Source organism: Eleutherodactylus coqui, chromosome 4, assembly GCF_035609145.1.
Source record: "Eleutherodactylus coqui strain aEleCoq1 chromosome 4, aEleCoq1.hap1, whole genome shotgun sequence".
NCBI classification, from domain to species: domain Eukaryota; kingdom Metazoa; phylum Chordata; class Amphibia; order Anura; family Eleutherodactylidae; genus Eleutherodactylus; species Eleutherodactylus coqui.
Window position 1 is genome coordinate 103,970,279 of NC_089840.1, and position 21,315 is coordinate 103,991,593.

The following is a 21,315-nucleotide window of genomic DNA, read 5'->3' on the forward strand; positions in this document are numbered from 1 at the left end:
CGAGTGGGTCGGATTCTGCGTGTGGATATCTGCAGTGGAAGACCTGCGAATGGTCATGGAAAGTAATTGTGAATGGTCTTATATGCGTGTAGTTTTCTGCGCAAATGTATGCATATGAACAGCAAGTCGTCCACGGGGAAGAAAGATCGCAAGCAGTGAATGACATCAGAAAGTAGCCCAACGCTCTGAAAACACCCTTTGACTGCCCAGGCGACATTCCCTTGCACTGTCATGGTGAGAGATGTTCTGAGAGCGTTCAGAACAGAATACTGCTCTCTGGGCTTGGCTGGTTTATACTACTTTTTTGGAAGTAGTACAAATTATTAAAAACAAAAACAAAAAAAAACACTTCTTATTGTGGAGGAAGAGCCTAGAAGAACAAGTGGAGGTTGCAGACAGCAGTCTCAACGGGGGGTGTTGCTCCGCAGACTCCGTGCTGCATTGTCTGCCCACAAATTGCTGCTTTTTTTATTCCATTTGTTTTCTGGCGACTTGTGAGCAAATCCACATCCATACTCAATGTTAATTGCGTATGCATTGTGGATTGAACACTTCTTATAGAGATCAATGGAGCCCATACACGCTGAATCCGTTGTAAAAACGGAGCATGCTGTGATTTTTCTTCCGCTTGCAGAATCCACAATTTCTACCCGCAAGTGTAAGTGAACCAGCGAAAGTCCATGCATTTCAATGCCCGCGTATCAAACTCACGGACGGCGATCGCGGAATCTGCAATTCAAACCCGCTTCTGCGAGACCCCCCTTGTAGAAATAAGTATATGTTCCACCGTGATATTCCCATATCTCCATTCCTGACTCCTACTCTTCCACTAGTTATATTTTTAAAAATCTTTTTACACTAAAATACTTTAATACTTTTCACCACAAAAAACACTATTCATGTAATCTGTAACTTGAAATATTCCATCAGAAACAAGACACGATCATGATAATGCAAAATGCTCAAATCCCAATATAAAAACATATTTTAAAGGAAGCATCTGCAATTAGAATAAGAGCATCTGCTTTTCCAGCCACAAACGCACACAGCGCCCCTCTTGCCCGGGCGAAGTGTCTGGTGCTACAGCTGCGCCAAATTCAATTCCCCAGACCCCATGTACAAGAGTGCTGCTGTTTCTCCAGCGGAGGAAATACAAATAGACTTTTTCCCCTAATTCCGCACACATACTATAAATATATTAACTATTTCTAGAGATACACAGTCTTAATACATTCAGAAACCCGAGTGTGACACAAGTAAATAGACTTTAACAGCTCCCATATTGTTACTGAAGGGTAGAAAAACATGAACTTCTGAACATTCGGTGGGTGGGTGTTCCTGAGTAAGCCAGATACAAATTACTGGTGTTTTAACTCTGGCCAAAACAAGAAAAAAATCTTCCTGTTTAAACTGCTTTACCAAAACACCCTCCACATTTAACGCATGTTTCCTTAATCGGTCTCAATGATTTATTGAATGTTCTGCTTGGCATCAAACTGAACAGAACTGAAACTTGTGCTTTTTCATTTTACTCGAATGTTAGAAACACACAGAAGTCTAATTTCCAAAAGACTTGGAAACCTTAAAAAAAAAAAAAAAAAAAAAAAGCTAGGATACAAGCCATCATACCTGGACTCCTACTGAATACATCCCTCCTCTGTAATTACAGGGCCCTCGTCCGGATGCTACTGTGTAGAATAGTAAGCCTACAATTTCCCAATCATCATAAGTTCTCCATGTGTGACAACAAACCAACCTATAGATCACCGGATATGTAAAATATGCTACATTTATCTATTTTGTAAATCATAGTACCAAATCATTTATACTTTTTGCACAAGTCTTACCCTGAATGCCCAAACAGGATGGAGAACAGCACCGCGACATATACAACTGACAGAGGTTATATTGATAAGGACACGACTCCCTGTACAACTAGTACAATAAGGCAGCATGAATTAATCAGGTCTGCTAGAACAGAGTAGTTGTAAAAAAAAAAAAAAAAAGAAGATCCAAAATATAAGGATGTAAATAAAAAAAGAAAAAACTATAAAAAAATTTTCCGTGCTTGGTGGATTGGGATAAAGAATAGAGATGAGCGAACGTACTCGTTTAGGGCGATTTCGCACTCGAGCATCGCTTTTTTCGAGTAACTGACTACTCGGGCGAAAAGATTCGGGGGGTGCCAGGGGTGAGCGGGGGGTTGCAGAGGGGAGTGGGGGAGAGAGAGAGAGCTTCGCCCTGTTCCCCACTGCTCCCCCCCTGAATCTTTTTGCCAGAGTAGTCAGTTACTCGAAAAAAGCGGTGCTTGAGTGCGAAATCGCCCTAAACGAGTACATTCGCTGATCTCTAATAAAGAACTAACCACTTTAGTTATATATTTCAGATTTTATTTGCTAAATAAATGAATAAGACATGCAATGCGTTTCAGCGCAATAATGCGCCTTCCTCAAGCATAGATGTCACCATAGTACAAGGCGCTGGTCATTTGTTTTCCTAAATCTAAGGATGGCGAGTGGTGCTGGATGGATACAAATCAAAAGTGATCAAAAAAGTAACAAAAAAATTAATAACATTAAATAGTAATTCCGGGTATGTAATGTTAATGAGGGCGGTTTCACATCTGAGCTCGGGGATACGGATTCCGGCTCCATTCGGGGAGCTGGAAAGGAGTATCTCTATGGCCAAACTGCTCTGTCTTAGGACAGAACCAAACAGCGCCAAACAGGCCACAATGACTATAATGGGGTAGGTTCAGTTTCTGCTCAGTTGTCCGGCTGTTTCCTCCGGCTTTTGAGCTGGGTCCACGGCAGAACTTCTGGCTGGAGGTCCTTCCAGTCCTTCTCATTCGCTAATATAGCAATGCTCTTTTGAACGAACCAGAGATTTGTCTGATTGTCTAAACAGGGTGAACGAGAATGAATGAGTTGGCGGTGACATCAATAAGAATCTGCTTGTTTAAAAGGACCCTTAAATTTTCACCCGTTAACTCACTTCCACTTTATATCAGTTAATTAGGCCACCTGCAAACGGGTGGGCTTGCATTGCGGAATCCAGAGTGGGAATCCGCCTCCGGGTGCCGCAGCAAACACCACCCATAACATGCTATTAAAAAGCGCTTCGTCCTCTATGCGAGCAGAAATCAATTGTGATTTTACGCTCGCAGAGGAAAATAAAAATCACAGCATGTTTTATTTTTGCCTGTGTTCCATTTAAGTCAATGGAAGCCGTCTGATCCGCAGTTCTTCCGCAATGACACTGCGGAAAGGCCGCAAATTCCACGTTATCACTAGGTGATGTGGGAAAAGCAGAAGTTAAAAAAAAAATAATAATAAAATCTGTACTCCGCATTTCTGCACACAGAATCGGACCTGCCCGCGTACAGCCAGCCTTAATGACCATAACAATAACTTAGCCGATAAAGACATGTAAGAGAGAAGAGAGAGCAGAGGGAAACCAAACCCTGAGTCCAGCCTCACTGACATCTCCTACTGGTACTTAGGCTGCAGTTTCTATGAACTGTGAAAAGTAGAAGCTGCAGAAGATGAACGCTGCCAAATTTTTAATAAAACCTTCCTGCAAAAATGAACATCAGCCCAAATTACATGCATTTAGGTGAAAAAACAACTGCCCCCAAAAAGGTGTCTGTAGCCTTTAATGTTTATATTAATACAAAAGGTCGAGAGCAATTACAATTTTAAGACTACCTTAGAAAATTCTATTACTAATAGATATGTGTAAACTTAACGAGTGTACCTCTCCTTTATAATGACACCATTGAGCCATAAAATTAAACCTTTTTAAAAAGGTGATATTAAAAAAGTTTTTTTATTTTCTTTCTTAAATCCATGAGCATGACTATTCCTGAGCTTTTATACCAGGCGGCCACAAGGGCTTTGCTGTTTGTAGTGAATACAATAGATCTCTTTTTTTTTTCTTAATCTCATTGTTTAAGTAAGGGCTAATTATTATCCATAATGTTTCATGTCATCTTTAACATTGTCTTATGCTGCCCATTCAACAAAAAGGTTTTTTTTTTGTTTAGTGATGCTAGACTTTATTAGAGAATCTCTCTGTATCAGGCTGCTTTCACATCTGTGTCGGGGGTTCTGTTTTCCTGCAGGAAAGGCGAATCCCCTGGCCAAATGGGTCCGTCTTATAACAGAACAGAACAGTTTGGACCCCATTGCTTAAAATTGGGTCTGTTCTGTTTCCGCTGAGCTGCCCATATTTTTACTGGCATGTTGTGCCTTTTCTGCAACGGAGGTTCCCGCTCGGTTATGGACGAGGCAGATGCTGCCCACGTATCAATGATTCCTCCATCATTGGAGGTTCCTCCATCGGACTAGAGTTAGCAGACACATTATATCCAGGCGTTGAGATCACATCAGGTCTACTACACTTAGTTTTTGCCGTTTACTTACCATGTTGTCTAAATAAAGTAACCTTCCAATGAGCAGAAACCCACCTAGCGTTACCCCAAATTCTGGTAAAAGACTCATTTAAAATTAACAAACTTTTACAGTTACTTACTGTTTGTCTTTAATTTTCCAGGCTCACTGTTACGACTGCCGGCTTGGTTTATAGCCTTCACAATAAAAATATACTTGGTGCCGCTTTGTAGGCCATGCACTGTATAGTGGTTCTGCTTGATATTGGGAACAATCATCCAGCTGTCGGCAGAGTTACACAAGCCTGCAAGTTCAAATGAATAGAGGCGTTATAACACAAGACTAGACAAAAGGTGCAAAAATGTACATGTGAGGGAGAAACATGGCTGATTAAAGAGTAGAATGTAAAGAAGTTTCCGTAGAGTTAATTAAGTGCCATCAGCGGGGGTCTGACCCCTGGGTCTACCAACAATTACCAGAAGTTGATGTGGTTTCTCACTGTGATACAGCAATGTACTAAAATCAGGCACTTTGTTACAATGAAGGGGCAGCGGCAAGAGTCCCAGGAAACAACCTAATAGGCCATCAATGTCACGTCACGGTAGAAGCCTTTTAAACGAGCACCGGACCATCACCTGGATGGCACCTTCAAGCGATTACTGAGCATTTTCTGATATTATTGAGCAAATATCAAATTTGAAAAGAAATGAAGGAATGAACAGTAGAACGGGCTCTGAGCTCAGATGTGCAATCTACATACTTACATTATTACCTCTCATTACCCCAACGCGCAGCCATAAGCTGCTGCTGGCTGATGGAAAGTGCTAGTCATCTTATGCATGATGTGCATGCGTTGAGTGGTCCATTCTAGGCAATGGATGGCCCGTTTGTGGACACACAGCAGAGAAATGGGAGAGGGTTGCAGCCCGAAATTGTTAATTTGCTGGTCGTCAGGCTGTATAATGATGTCCCCAATCAGATGATGAATAAGCAAACACTAGTTCATTGGCTAATTGGATTGTGCATGCCGAATTAAAAAAAAAAAAAAGAAGAAAAAGATTAGCATCTTCCCGTGTGAATGGGGGATGTACTGCAGACAACGATGATACTATATTGGGGATAAACAACCCTATTAAAGGGGTTTTCCAGTTACAAGATAACTTTTTAAAGGACACATGCACATGACCTAAAACAAGAAGGCCAGCGGTATTTACCCGTCCTTACCCCTGGGGATCCAGCGCTGCAGCTGTTGTCCACCCGGTCTTTGCGGTCTTTGCTGTGCAACAGACACCACATGACCACTGCAGCCAATCAGAGGCTGTAGCAGTCGGGGATTCTAATATAATCCCTCATAGCATCTGAGTGGATATGCAAGGAGAACGGCACCAGACTGCCGTGGTCATGTGGTGTTCATTCCACAACAAAGACAAGGAGAGACGCAGGGCTGGATGGCCAGGGCTTAGAACAGGTATGTACTGCAGCTTATGGCATTTTAAGCTCTGTGTATCAATCCTAAAAAGTTATATTGCAACCGGATAAGAGCCTTATAGTTTGTTCTTCTCCAACACAGCTGGCATTGGCTTGAGTAAAGGCCATTTAAACAAGTGCCAATCACGTTGTTCAAAACAGGGGAAAAAAAGGAGAAATGACGCTCAGGTACATGGCCGCCAATATCCAGAACCTAGTAATTAGTAACAGCTCTGTTACGTGCACGTCACACACACACAGCTCTGCTACGTTGCTTTCACATATTAGCTGCACGTGATTTACGAACTTCAGATGCTCGCTGAGGAGACATGTTCGCTCGTAGCTTTCTCATATTTGCTGCTTGAGATTTACAAACTTCAGCTGGTGGCTGAGGTGACATCGTGGCTTGCCGCTGTGTCATGTAAGCAGCATTAGCTTCCCAGGGGCGTTGAACCCTCTGTGATGACATGTTTGCACGACAGCGACGGTTAGTTCCAATACTGGACAACTGTTGACGATTAGATGAAGGCTGGATTGGTGTTGGTAGCATTAGCACTTGAGATGACATGATATCATGTTCAGGAGATGTGAAAATAGTGGTGAAGAACTATGCTTCAATGTTGTTGGTCAATATCCACCGCCAGCTATGTATGTGGACATTTGTGAGGTGTCATTCATTGGAGTCTCAAAACAGGTGTCTAACAGTCTCACAACCAGCTACAAACTGCCAGACTGAGTACTGCTATATCCATAGCAACTGAGGCCGCACGGGTTTGGGGAGGGATGTAGTCCGCCCATAATCCCTCATTCAGCTCAGAGACCATGTGACTGATCACATGATGGAGACATCATCACAGGTCCTGTCAGCACATGAGCTATGTATGTGTACATTTGTGAGGTGTCATTTATTGGAGTCTCCACACAGGTGTGCAGCTGTCTCACAACAAGTTACAAACTGCCAGACTGAGTACTGCTGTATCTATAGCACCTGAGGCTGCAGGGGTTTGTAAAGGGATGTATTCCGCCCATAATTTCTCAGTGCAGAAGAAGGATAAAGGAGCTGTGATGATGTCGCCATCATGTGATCAGCAAGCTCTGCATGTAACTCACACATCACACAAAGGGATTGATGGACAAGTGGTCATTAGCACTTTGACGAAGGAGGTGTAAAAGTAAATGAAGTAAACCTAACTTTGGCAGGGAGGCAGGATCAAAACCTAAAAGGGATCTCCACTACCCCCTTGCAATCCGGATGTCCCTTTCACAACCACCAAGGACCAGAATAGAGAACTCACATCCAATAGTATCAGATTCCCAGATATTTTGTTCGACAAACAGGAATAGTCACATCCCTACATAGTGCGATCTCTCAACACCACAAACGCTTTCATGGAGTGAAAAGTAGCGAGACAAGAAACCCCCGTTCAGATACAGATCATCTCCTTGCAAGACATCTGTTCACATTTCCTGAAGCAGAGGAAGACATGATGCAGATTTGGATCACCGCTAATTAAAGGGGTTGTCCCGCGCCGAAACGGGTTTTTTTTTTTTTCAACCCCCCCCCCCCGTTCGGCGCGAGACAACCCCGATGCAGGGAGGTAAAGAAAGCTCACCGGAGCGCTTACCTTAATCCCCGCGCTCCGGTGACTTCTCTACTCACCGCTGAAGATGGCCTCTTCCTCCGTGGACCGCAGCTCTTCTGTGCGGTCCACTGCCGATTCCAGCCTCCTGATTGGCTGGAATCGGCACGTGACGGGGCGGAGCTACACGGAGCTACACGGAGCCCCATAGAAGACTGCAGAAGACCCGGACTGCGCAAGCGCGGCTAATTTGGCCATCGGAGGCCAAAAATTAGTCGGCTCCATGGAGACGAGGACGCTAGCAACGGAGCAGGTAAGTATAAAACTTTTTATAACTTCTGTATGGCTCATAATTAATGCACAATGTACATTACAAAGTGCATTATTATGGCCATACAGAAGTGTATAGACCCACTTGCTGCCTCGGGACATCTCCTTTAATCGTCATTTCCTTCAACCCAAAAAGTCCCTTAAAGTATCGCCAATCGTCAAGATATAAAACTACGCTAACTACGTTATTAATAGTGTTTTTCTACCTACATCCAAGGAGACCAACTAATACAATTCTCAGGAGCAAATCAACAGCAGTTTAAACTGTATTTTGGCCAAAGACACATCTACCATAGTTTACAACCAACACATCCATTTGTAGGATTAGCTCAGATCGCATCAAAAGGCCTTTCTACATGGAACGATTATCATTCAAAAAAAAGCGTTCACACGAATGAAAATGAATGAGAATTGTTCAATGTAAATGCAGCAACTGATTGGTTTAAACATGGATCGTTCAGTCCTCATCAGTCACTTATACAGCGAATGTTAGCGACTGAACGATTTCTTGCTTAAACGAGCGAATGATGAATCTACATGTGTAAACAGGCTGCCGAGTGAACTCTGACATCATTCGCCCATTCAAACGAGAAATCGGCAAGTCTAAATGGACCCTTAAAGGGGTTGTCCTGCGCCGAAACGGGTTTTTTTTTTTTCAATAGTCCCCCCCGTTCGGCGCGAGACAAACCCGATGCAGGGATAAAAAAAAAACAAAAAAACGGGTAGTACTTACCCGAATCCCCGCGCTCCGGTGAATTCTTACTTACCTTGTGAAGATGGCCGCCGGGATCTTCACCCTCGGTGGACCGCAGGTCTTCTGTGCGGTCCATTGCCGATTCCAGCCTCCTGATTGGCTGGAATCGGCACACGTGACGGGGCGGAGCTACGAGGAGCCGCTCTCTGGCACGAGCGGCCCCATTCAGAAGACAGAAGACAGGACTGCGCAAGCGCGTCTAATCGGGCGATTAGACGCTGAAGATTAGACGGCACCATGGAGACGAGGACGCTAGCAACGGAACAGGTAAGTGAATAACTTCTGTATGGCTCATAATTAATGCACAATGTACATTACAAAGTGCATTAATATGGCCATACAGAAGTGTATAGACCCACTTGCTTTCGCGGGACAACCCCTTTAAGCCAAAACCTTGACACTTTGTCTCAGATCCCATTTCTGATTAGATGTGATGAGTAGCTCATGTTGGAAGTTGGCTAATTGCCAATTTACACGCAATGACTGTCGCTCAAAATTTGTTCATAATCGTTACGTGTAAACGCAAAGCCATCGTGCGCTATTCATTCACTTGTAGTTGGTTGCTGAGTTTTAGCCTGCATAAAAGTAGTTGTTAGTTTGTTCATTTAGGTTTAAACAGCAGTTGTTCGGTCGTTCAAACAACTTGAGGGGACGGGTGATTGTTTGTCCAGCTAAACACAATGACTCAATGCCACAGTAGACAATGGATTTTTCTTTGCACCAATTAAAAACAGCCCACCTAAAAATTCTTCGCTAATACACATGCTTACATGAACAAACACTCGTCCATTTATCTTATCGATGTCCAGTTCATATATAAACACTACCAAACGACTAAGCAAAGGAGGGAAATGGCGAGGATTTCAAACGATTATCTTTACATGTAGACACTAGAGATGAGCGAGTATACTCGCTAAGGCACATTACTCGAGCGAGCAGTGCCTTAGCCGAGTATCTCCCCGCTCGTCTCTAAAGATTTGGGGGCCAGCGTGGGTGACAGGTGAGTTGCGGCGGGGAGCGGGGGGGGGGGGGGGGAGGTATGGAGAGATCTCCCCTCCGTTCCTCCCCGCTCTCCCCCGCCGGCCCCCTCATCTCTAGAAGACACTAATCATTTGAAAGCAAAAAAAGTTGTTGAGTTGATCGTTTCTTTATTCGTTCAAACGACAATTGCGTGTAAAAGGGCCTTAAATTTCAACCCATATGATCTTATAGTTTACTACTGCTGTGTTAGGATCCTTTTAGACAAGCTGATTCTCATTTGAGTGAGGAGTGCCATCACTGCTGGCTCATTCACTTTCCTGCAGCCTGCTGAGATACACTGTTGCCTCGTTCAAATGAGAAATTGTTCAGTCTTCCACATTCGCTGTACAAGTGACTGAGAACGATCTGTATTTAAATTGAAATACGATAAGTGAACGAGACAACGATGATTTTTACGCCTGCATAAAATGAACAACAAAGGAAAAGTGAATGATCATTCGTCGTCCAGTCATTGGCTGTGTTTAGTTTAAACAATTATCGGTCACTTTCGCTCCTTTGAACAATTTTTTTGAACGATAATCGTTCTGTCTAAAAGTGCATTTACTGCGCTCTACTCAAGCTTTACGTCCCATACCATGGAAGGTATGACATGGGTGGGTGCTTGATTAGCCGGTGACCCCTGTGACGGCTGCTAATCTCAATAGACAAACTGTAATTCTTCATGCGTCGCAGTCACATTAGCCCGTGTAGAGCTTTCGCTGCATTTGACCCACAGCTGCAGTCAGCGCTGACAGGGAGGAATCCATGATCTTTTTGACAGATAAGTCCTCGAGGGACCCCGACTCTAATCTGCAGGATAATCTCTATATTAGCTGTCAGGCAGGACAAATTCATACAGTGTTTCTTTACATGCCCCAGACACTTATTGATGTTTTATTAAGTTATGGCTTAGGAATCCATACTGACCTTTCATTCCCCTCTATATACTCCCATCACCTACCTTATTTATCCCCTTCCAGAGTAGAAGACATTTCGTTATTAAACCACATTCATCCCATCATCCTCAATAGAAGAATATAGAGGCGATTTAGACCTTCTTGAGATGGCCATATTGTATATCAATGTGTTTCACGGACAGCATTATAGCCTATGAGGATATTCACAAGCGCAATTTTTTACACTGATCAATGTTGTGGGGGAAAAAAAACTAAATACAAAATGTCCCATTCCCAATCACATATGAGAACAGGACATGCAATGTCCACTGCCTGCCGAGATCAGTAGCATCCAAGGATCTTATGTTCCCTGCCTGCCGATGTGAGTAGCATCCAAGGGTCTTGGGTGCAACTCGCATACGGCCATCTGAATATGACCCTATCCTTACTTATAACTGTACAGGCAGCCATTTTCCTTCCACTAATCTGTATCTTGTCTGCAAAGCAACAGACACGGACAAAAGTAAGGCCGTAGCGGAGGCCTGCAGGGCCATGGGCAGAGACCGCCCATGACAGGGTTAATGGGAATGGGAAGGAAGGGGTTGACAGTGAAGATTGTGGAAGGAGCAGAGCTACGGAAGTGTGGGAAAGAAGGAGGAGCTACACAAGGGGTAGAAGAGTGTGGAGAAGAAGACAAAATACTTAACAGCTGGAACGAGGAAAGCCCAACCACTGGCCCTATGGAACAGATAACAAGGGGTTGGGATGGGTATTATTATTTATTATAAGGTGAATGTGTTGCATTGTCATGGCAGTGGCGGATGGGGGAAGTCGTCCTTGGGGTTGGCATAAAAGTGGGGGTGGGGGGAGGTAGGGGCTGGATAGCCACCTTCCCCCCCTTTGATTAATGGTTATGGTGGGTCTGTTGCCTCTTGGCTCTAACAGGGCGGAGTCCTTGCAGAGATGGTGGTGTCTAGTCTTGTAATGGCTAGCGGGTTTCCGAGTTGGGAGGTGGGCGGCTGAAGGCAATTGGCGGTATTGGGTCTCCCGAGTCAGTTAGCTTGCGCCGGGAGGCAATTGGGAAATTGGATCTCCCGAGTCAGTTGGCTTGCAACAGGAGGCATTACGAACATTTCCTAAAATGGTGAGGCGACAGATGTTTTGGGGCTCCAAGGACCTCCCCGTTTTCGGTTTTCTGGTTAAGGTGGGGTTTAATGATAGGTTAATTTATGTAAAGTTAATGTTTTAATAAAATGGCTGCTGTGACCGAATTATCCAAAAGTTAAAGCATGTATGTCGGTATTTGAGAAGGTGGGGGGAGATTGGTGGAGATATAAAATGGATAAGGCTACAGCTGGTAATGACTGTTATACCCGAGTCATGTCTTGTCTGGTAACAAGTACCAATGATAGCAAGACTATCGGTGACCGTTTAGTACATTTAAAATGGAACATGTACCCTGAGTATGGGGGAAAACTATAGTTACTACAACCAGTCATCGATGTAGAGTTTGCCTTTTGTTGGCAACGCTTTCTTTGCTCACATATGACAAAAGAGTGCCTTTACAAGGAGCAATTATTGGGAACAAGCATTCTTATGAGCACTTGTTTTGCTGGTCATTGGCTTGTAAAGTTTGTGCATGCAATATGCAGTGAATTGATTTCAATGGGTTTGCTCATATGCGGGTATTTTTTTTGTACATTTTGGTAGCGCAAAAAAAAAAAAAAGTCCAGCATGTTCTACTTTCCTGCGCATTTGTGCACCAAAAGTCCACATAGAAGTCAATGGTGTTGCGCAAATGCGTGTGCAATAATGCTAGGAAAAGTGTGAAAGATCACGTAACTGCACAGGAAAAAGAACACAACTGGAACTCATTAGACTAATTAGACATTTCAATGCCTCAGAGCATCGGTGCAATTTTTTTTTTTTATTTGCACACGCGAGAAATACACTGATGCGTGCGCAAAAAAGCATCATCCGCTCGCTGCGAGCAAAAATACGTATAAGCTTGTGGGAAGCCGGCCAAAGAATGTAATTCTTTTAATTATGTACAAGCATCACATAGTAACTGCCTAAAAACCGACATAAAGCAGCACCTTGACTCACATGATCAACGTGATTTACCTTTTATCGCTTCCTTATGTATTAGTACATTATGAGCCATTAAACGACTTTACAAAAAAAGAATGAAAATCAGTATATAAAAAAGCAAAGCTTTGAGGATAAGACAGCCATTTCCTCCAATGTATATTAAAACCTGAGATGTGAGTACTTGCATGTGCTGGTAAATATGTAGCTTTTGACTTAAGATGCTTAGTTTCTGCCATACCATACTTAGATGCAAATGGCCTGCATTATGGAGTATTTGCTTTCAGTGCTTTGCTGTTTATGAGCCGCAGAGAGCTTTATAAGCCTCATCCAGAGTACTTACAGCCGACTCCTAGAACAAAAATAATCAACATGGATTCAAGGTGAGATCCCTAACCCCCACAATCAGGGGAGTGGGGCAATACAGCATCCTACTAGAATATAGTGTTAACATTGTATACATTCAAATTAAAGGAACATATCCATTTCTAAGGCCCCCTGTCCTGCTATGGAAAGCGCTGGCGCTCTGTCCAGAAGCGGAGAATCATTGCGATTCTCCGCTCGCGGCGGGCAATTCACAGCATGCTGTCAGATGGGGCTGACCGGCAGAGATTCAGCGGCGGCTCCCGCGGTGGAGATCTGCCGCGGGACTTCGCAACGCCCATAGACAGCCGGCCTAAAATAAAATCTTTAAATTGCTCATTTCTTCTATTCCCAGCTCTATAATATATTTATGTTGTCTTTATAGGTTTATAAATCACCCGACTACTGTATACAATGCTTAATGACAAATCTTTCAGTTTGCGGATCCTCACCTGTTTTTTTTTTTGTTGCACTGGGGTCTGATCCTGTTTTTTCGGTTAGTATATTAACTGGTTAAAAAAAAAAAAAAAAAGAAACGAAAATCTAGTAGGGTTTTGGTCATCAAAAGTATAGAAATATTCCATGCAGCATGCCCACCTACTCATAGTAACAGTATGTAAGGCTGGAAAAAAGACATATCCATCCAGTTCAACCTATTATCCTGCAATGTTGATCCAGAGGAAGGCAAAAAGCCCATTAAGTAGAAGACAATTTTCCCCTATCTTAGGAAAAAAAATTCCTTCCAGACCCAAAGTCTGGCAGTCAGACTAAATCCTTGGATCACAGACCCTTCTAAAGTAAGCGGCCATACCATGTAGAATTGTAATGCTTAAGAAAGGCATCCAGGTCCCTCTTGAACGCTTATTGAATTTGCCATCCCCACGTCCTCAGGCAGAGAGTTCCATAGTCTCACTGCTCTCACAGTAAAGAACCCCCTTCTATGTCGGTGTAGAAACCTTCTTTCCTCTGGACGTACATGTTACAGTCACAGTGCTGGGTATGAACAGATCATTGGGGATATCCCTTTCTAAACTAAACAACCACCAATCTTGATAAGCTATCTCGGTATTGTAGTCCGCCCATTCCACTTATTACTTTAGTTGCCCGTCTTTGAACCCGCTCAAATTTCCACTGTGGACTCTGCCTTCAAATCTGTTGCAGAACTAGAATGAAAAAAAAAAAATCAGGAAGTGACCCCAAATCATCACATATTCCCCCCAAAGAATGAATAGGGTTTTGTAAAATCTGATTTCGAGTACTTGAATTGTGTGCAGGAAAGCGGCAGCATATTATGGTACTAGTAAAGTGGAGGAGATTTAAACACATTTTATCCACATCTTACATTAAAAAAAAACTATCCAAAATTGAGCAGCAGTGCAGATTTCAAATCTGCAGCAAGTCAATTCAGGTTTGTAGATTTTCACCATGGCTTTCACCTTTTGCAATGCATAGGGAAAACTTTGTGGCAAATATACAGCAAAATCCACAGCACGCCTGCAAGGAACGGGTGGATTTTACTGCAGATGTGTTGCAAATTGCAAAAAAATATATCCTGCGTCGATGAACTTTCATTTTTCTGTACATAGAAGAAAAAAAGGATCTTGATCAGTCCTCGCAATCATCGGGTGTCCAGAGTTAAGCCCCTACTGATCAGCTATCACAGTGATAGGCCATAACATTAGTATTTATTTTTGTTGCTCATATAGGGCCAACATATTCCGCTCGTTGTACAGAAGATGTCATTACGCTTTTCCTGTGCCCAAAATCTAAATTACCTATCTGTATGTTTGACATGTGGGAGAAACCAGACAACCCAAACAGGAGTGGAACATAGAAGCTCCATACATATGTTGTCCACCGGGTCGGCTTCACATGGGCGTAATTCGTTGCGTACCACCAATAACCATGCACTATCTTGGCATGTATACACACATAATACGCGCCAAGATAGAACATGCTCTGATCTGTAATGCGCACATATTTTATGCAGTATGTGTGAGCGGCAACATGGGAACCTATGGCAGATTTACACAGTGTATTATGAGCGGAAAAACCCACACATGCTATACGCTGTGGCCACACGCTCGTGTGAGGAAGCCCTTGGCAGTCTCTCACAAAACGTATTTTACTGCACACGGGAGTATGCAATGACTTGCGTACTTGCTACATGCTGACAATCACATACACAATCGCACATGATACACGACGAGATGTGCAACAAAAGATCGAGGCATGCACTATTGAAAGTCAATGCAAGATCGGTACTGCATATTACGGGAGCAAAAACTGCATGTTTAATATACGGTAGCATGCACTTGTTAGAGAGCCCTTAGTCATATTCGAATGGAGAACTTCAGTACTGCAAGGCAACAGTGCTAACCACTGAGCCACCCTCACATGGAACACCCTTTTAATAGAACCCAGTTTATAAGTCAATTATGTAAAAGGAAGAAATATTGTCCGTTTTGGCACTTATCGGAGTAAAGTGCAGAAGAATAACCAAGTCCAACAAACCAGTAGAAAGAAGACATGAGTCTTGACAAAACATCACAAGACACGAAAAGGCTGACGTTTGGGTGGAGTTTGTCCCCCATCTACACTCTACTTGTATGGACTTTGAATAGACAAGTCTTTTACACAGTGGAAAGCGCCGCACTATTTTTCGTTCTCCAATGCTGGGCACCACCACCTCATATTGTGCCTCTGTGCATACGGGAACCGTAGTCCGCCAGCAGATTTGCTTATAAGAAAGAACACAAGCTGCTTCCATATTTTGTATGACTTTGCTATGAATCGTATGCATTGCGTTCATAGTGGCATAATAACTGCAGTACTTGGTAGCAGTACATAGATTTAGTGCATCATTCACAGCAGTGAAGGCCATAGCATTAACTAACTCTTATGTCTCCGTCAAACTGCTACTTCAATACAATATATTCCATCACAGCTGCAACACAGAAAATGAGTGCAGGAGAAAAAAGGTTCCCAACTGAGTTTTCAGCCCTTCACAATCTGGAGGCAATAATGTAGAAAGTTATTTCCTCAGGGCTGGATACTGACAAATTCTGCACACCGGATGGGACAAATCCCAAATTCATCAATGACAGCTAAAAGGAAAATATCCCACTTCCATCTGCACCATCTGATCCCATTTTGCTGAACTATATCAGAATCCTGTAGCCAAAGGCTGTCTTCTCTCTGGTCCCCAAGAGATCTGGATCTAGTTCTGGATCCTGTCTGAGCCAGAAGAAGCGGAGGGGAAACCAGTTGGAGTGACGTAAAGGAAATAGAAGTGGATAGAAAAAGGACGACTGAGGATACAAGGGATATGAAAAACACGTAGAGGTTATCAATGAACCTGCGTAACGCTGACGGCACATGTAAGACGTGAAGTCAAGTCTTGGACTTCATGCACACAATCATTTTAATGCAATTTTTGCATGCAATTATCTTCAGCAACGGAAATGAAACAAAAAAAAAAAAGAAAGGAGGAAATGAACAAGATTTAAAGAGTTACTGCACTCCGAGAGACATGTCAAAAGTTTTGACCAGTAGAGGTCTCTCTGCTGAGACCCCGACTGACCACTGGAACGAGGGTGCTGCAGTGTTACCTTGAGCACTGTGCCCCTTCCATTGTCTTTGCTGCTTTTTGCCTCTTCTCGGAAGCTGAAGATGGACACGTACAAAACTATGGTACTTTCTATAGGCCTTTACATGACCATCTTAAACTGCCAGGCGGAGCGAAAAGCAGTGAAGACAGCCGAAGCGACACAGTGCTCAATAATGTGAGCACTTTAGCCCTCTTGTTCAACCAATCAGTGAGGGCTTCAGTAGTGGAATCCCCACTGATCAAAACGTTGTCTCTCGGACACGTCTTTAATACTACTTGAATCTACCATAGGTGATGATCACAGCGTACCTCCTCCCCCTTCCTGCACAATAACCTCTGTGCATATCACAGAGCATGCCTAGAACAGTTTTCCACAGAAGTCAATGAACATCTCCATACAACGGTCTTCCATGGTCCTAGTGGCTTCTGTAAAGCATATCACTGAATATTAACAGCAGCTCAGGCAAAATGGCCACTCCCATAGTCATGTAAAGCAAACAGTATAAAAAAAAATCTGCAATCAGAAAATAAAACAGTTTAGAGAAAACCGTAGTATCTGGTTTTGATTACAAAAAAAAACAACTAAATGATAAGAGATACAGTCCCTTTAAGCCAACAATGATCTAAGAATCAGATGGGTCGGATTTCATTTGACTAGTGGTCCTTTTAGATGGGACAAGATGTCGGACAAGCCCAACACTTGTCCCAGTGATGCTCGATCCAGTGCAGTTACTTGTCCCAGTGATGCTCGATCCGGTGCTGTTACACAGCAGCGAGTATCATTGGCATCACTAAGTCTCTTCTACATTGTATACACTCCTGTGTTTGCCTATAAAAAAAAAACAAAAAAAACTACGCCTGTGAATCCAGCCCTCTAATGGTTACATTGAGCCGTCCAACAACCTTTATGTTTTCGCTCTTGAAAAGACTTAATATGAAGATATGAATAATTGGACGGAAGACCACGGATGGGTCACCAACTCCAACTGAAAAGTAGAAATCTTGGCTGAACTCTTGCATTTGGACAGCAAACCCAAAGGAAGTATGTGTAAGAACCGTAAATTAACACGTTTAAGTGTTCACAGCAGTCCGTACGGGGAATACATTTGCCTGCAGACAGATTTCAATCTCAGCCTCTTAAACACTGCAGAGCATAGCAATAAACTTGCCACCAAAGGATTGCTCGAACTCTGCGCAGCTGCACACTTGGATCTGCAAATCCATTTGTAGAACCATCAGAAAAAGTGCAACAAGCATACAATCTTCAAATATTTCAATGCTTTATCCAAATAGTTTCAATAAATACAGTCAGGCTGATCACCCAGAGGGACCAAAGTCCACAACTTGTTTACGGGTCCTTTTAGACAAGGTGATTTAACTACCGATGACGTCATCGTTAGCTCATTGACGCAGCCTGTTTATACAGGCAGATACATCGTTGGCTCATTCAAACGAGAAATCGTTCAGGCTTTCACATTCGCTGTATAAGTGACTGAATGAGCACGGTTTAAACTGAATGACAAGTGAATGAGCCATTGATGGTTTTTATGCCTGCATAAGAAAGGAACCCTGAGTGAAAAGTGAAGATTATTGCTTGTTGTTCGGTCGTTGGTTCACGTTTAGACCGAATGATTATTGTTCGCTTTCACTCATTTGAACGATTTTCTGAACGATTATTGTTCCATCTAAAAGCACTTTAAGGCCCCCTGCAAATGTCTGAGCCGAAGTCTACATGCGGAATTAATCTCTGACAGCAGCAGTGTCTGCACGTACCTGCTCTGTTGCTGTCTTTTCTGTACTGCGGATGGACCCGGCAGTTTAAAAAAAATTTTGTTTACCTGCGCCGTCGCTAGGCAACAACGCAGATTCCACGACCTGTCCGCAAGGTTCATTGCGGATGGGCAGAGGGTTGGACGGCTCCCATTTACTTTAATGGAAGCCGGATGAAAATAGGCCTGGTGTGATTTTTCCTCCACGAGCGGAAATCGCAATTGAAGGAAGTAGCGAAACTCTATAGGAAGTAACGGGTGGTATTTGCTGCAGATTCGCGGTGCGGACACCAACCGAAGATTCCGCAGCAAATATCCGCCCATGTGCAGGAGGCTTAAAGCCCAGTCCCAGGTGTGGAAGGCAGGAGAGATGGCGTAATCACTAACCAGCCACAGCTACGTTTCAGGAGACATATCCCATTCTTCAGGCATGTCTGTAGTGTTCCCACCACTAATTTACATCCCATCGCCATCATCACATAACATTACATCTGTTAAGGACAAACAGAAAACACGGAGGAGAAAACTCAGAATATACTCTAATAGCAGCAGATGATGGGGAAATTATTCTAATCAAGCAGCAAATAACCTTTCAAAAGTTCTTATAAAAAACACAAGTTTTAAAGCTCATTTAACCCTTTTGTGGCCACAGTCTAAATTATTATGAATCCAAAATACTTCTGTAATAGCCTCTTTTACCTCATATCCTCATCATTCTAATTAATCTCTTCCAGAATTAACCATTTCAGGGAATACACTTTATGCTGCATTCCTTAATAAAAAAAATTCCTTAATAAAAACGCAACCCCCTCACCACGAGTTTTCCCCTGTTCAATCTCTGTCTTGTGTATATGTCCTAATAGCAAAACAGTGTTCAAGTTCCTGCTCAAAAAAAGCTTTTCCCATCATTCTGCACTTAAAGGGGTTGTCCCGAGGCAGCAAGTGGGTCTATACACTTCTGTATGGCCATAATAATGCACTTTGTAATGTACATTGTGCATTAATTATGAGCCATACAGAAGTTATAAAAAGTTTTATACTTACCTGCTCCGTTGCTGGCGTCCTCGTTCCCATGGAGCCGACTAATTTTCGCCCTCCGATGGCCAAATTAGCCGCGCTTGCGCAGTCCGGGTCTTCTGCAGTCTTCTATGGGGCCGCTCGTGTAGAATGCCGGCTCCGTGTAGCTCCGCCCCGTCATGTGCCGATTCCAGCCAATCAGGAGGCTGGAATCGGCAATGGACCGCACAGAAGCCCTGCGGTCCACGGAGACAGAGGATCCCGGCGGCCATCTTCAGCAGGTAAGTATGAAGACGCCGGACCGCCGGGATTCAGGTAAGCGCTGTGCGGGTTGTTTTTTTAACCCCTGCATCGGGGTTGTCTCGCGCCGAACGGGGGGGGGTTAAAAAAAAAAAAAAAACCTGTTTCGGCGCGGGACAACCCCTTTAATACCCCACAATGACAAAGCAGAAACAGAATATTAGAAATCTTTGTAAATTAAAAAAAAAACAACATATCACTACAAAATGTTAGTCTTTAAAGGGGTTGTCCCGCGAAAGCAAGTGGGGTTATACACTTCTGTATGGCCATATTAATGCACTTTGTAATGTACATTGTGCATTAATTATGAGCCATACAGAAGTTATTCACTTACCTGCTCCGTTGCTAGCGTCCTCGTCTCCATGGTGCCGTCTAATTTCAGCGTCTAATTGCCCGATTAGACGCGCTTGCGCAGTCCGGTCTTCTTTCTTCTGAATGGGGCCGCTCGTGCCGGAGAGCGGCTCCTCGTAGCTCCGCCCCGTCACGTGTGCCGATTCCAGCCAATCAGGAGGCTGGAATCGGCAATGGACCGCACAGAAGACCTGCGGTCCACCGAGGGTGAAGATCCCGGCGGCCATCTTAGCAAGGTAAGTACGAAGTCGCAGCAGCGCCGGGATTCGGGTAAGTACCGGACGTTTTTTTTTTTTTTTACCCCTGCATCGGGTTTGTCTCGCGCCGAACGGGGGGGCTATTGAAAAAAAAAAAAAACCCGTTTCGGCGCGGGACAACCCCTTTAAGTATTCACACCCTTTGGTGTGACATGGAAAATTTAGCTCTGGGGGCCTCCTGTTTGTCTTGATCATCTTTGATATATGTTTCTACACCTTGATAGGAGTCACCTATAGTAAATTCAGTTCATTTGACATCACTTTAAAAGACACATGCCTTTCTATATAAGGTCTCACAGCTTACAATGCATATCAGAGCCAAAACCAGGCCATGAAGAGGACAGAACTGCCTGTAGAGCTCAGAGACAGGATTGTGTGGAGGCACAGATCTCATGAAAGCTATATAAATATTTCTGTTGCACTGAAAGTTCGCAAGAGCACAGCAGCCTCCATAATTCTTAAATGGAAGAACAACTAGGACTCTTCCTAGAGATGCCAAACCACCAAACTAAGTAGATCGGGGAGAAGCGCGTTGGTAAGAGGTGACAAAGAATCCCAATGGTCATTCCAAAGATTGTGTGTGTAGAAGTAGTGGGGGAGAAGCTTACAGAAGGTCCACCACCACTGCAGCACTCCACCAATCTGGGGCTTATGATGGCCCAATGTCCACGGGCAGATTTGATTTTTTAGGCATTGGGCGTCCGCACTTCATCTAAAACCTGCGGATTTGTTTTTATTTGATTTGCGCATGCCCCGCCCAGATAATAAATTGCAGCATGCTTCATTTTACAGTGGATCACACACGGATGTGCTGCACTCATCTCTATGGGAGCTTACAAAACACAATCTGCAATCTCCCGCAAGCAATGAAAAAAAAAAATTAATTTAATGATGACTCGCAGTGCATCAGCTGTGGAAATCCGCATGAAAAAACCACACATGCCATGAACATGAGGCCTATGGCAGAGAGGCCAAAAAGAAGCCTCTCCTCATTAAAAAACACATGAAAGCCCACCTGGAGTTTACCAAAAAGCACCTAAGAGACTCAGACTGAGAAACAAGATTCTCTGGTCAGATTAAATCAAGATTAAACTTTATTGTCTGGAAGAAACCAGGCGCCGC

At 43.5% G+C, this 21,315-nt stretch overlaps 1 protein-coding gene across 3 annotated transcripts in view; it reads right to left on the reverse strand.

Annotated features, from left to right (window-relative positions):
- The window catches only part of MID1 (midline 1), a 412,445-nt gene that overhangs the window by 19,040 nt on the left and 372,090 nt on the right, over nt 1-21,315 (reverse strand). For all 3 annotated transcript variants that reach the window (XM_066599936.1, XM_066599933.1, XM_066599935.1), the window contains exon 8: nt 4,534-4,695. In XM_066599936.1, the coding sequence (XP_066456033.1) occupies nt 4,534-4,695 (162 nt within the window). The remainder of the gene's footprint in view (nt 1-4,533; nt 4,696-21,315) is intronic.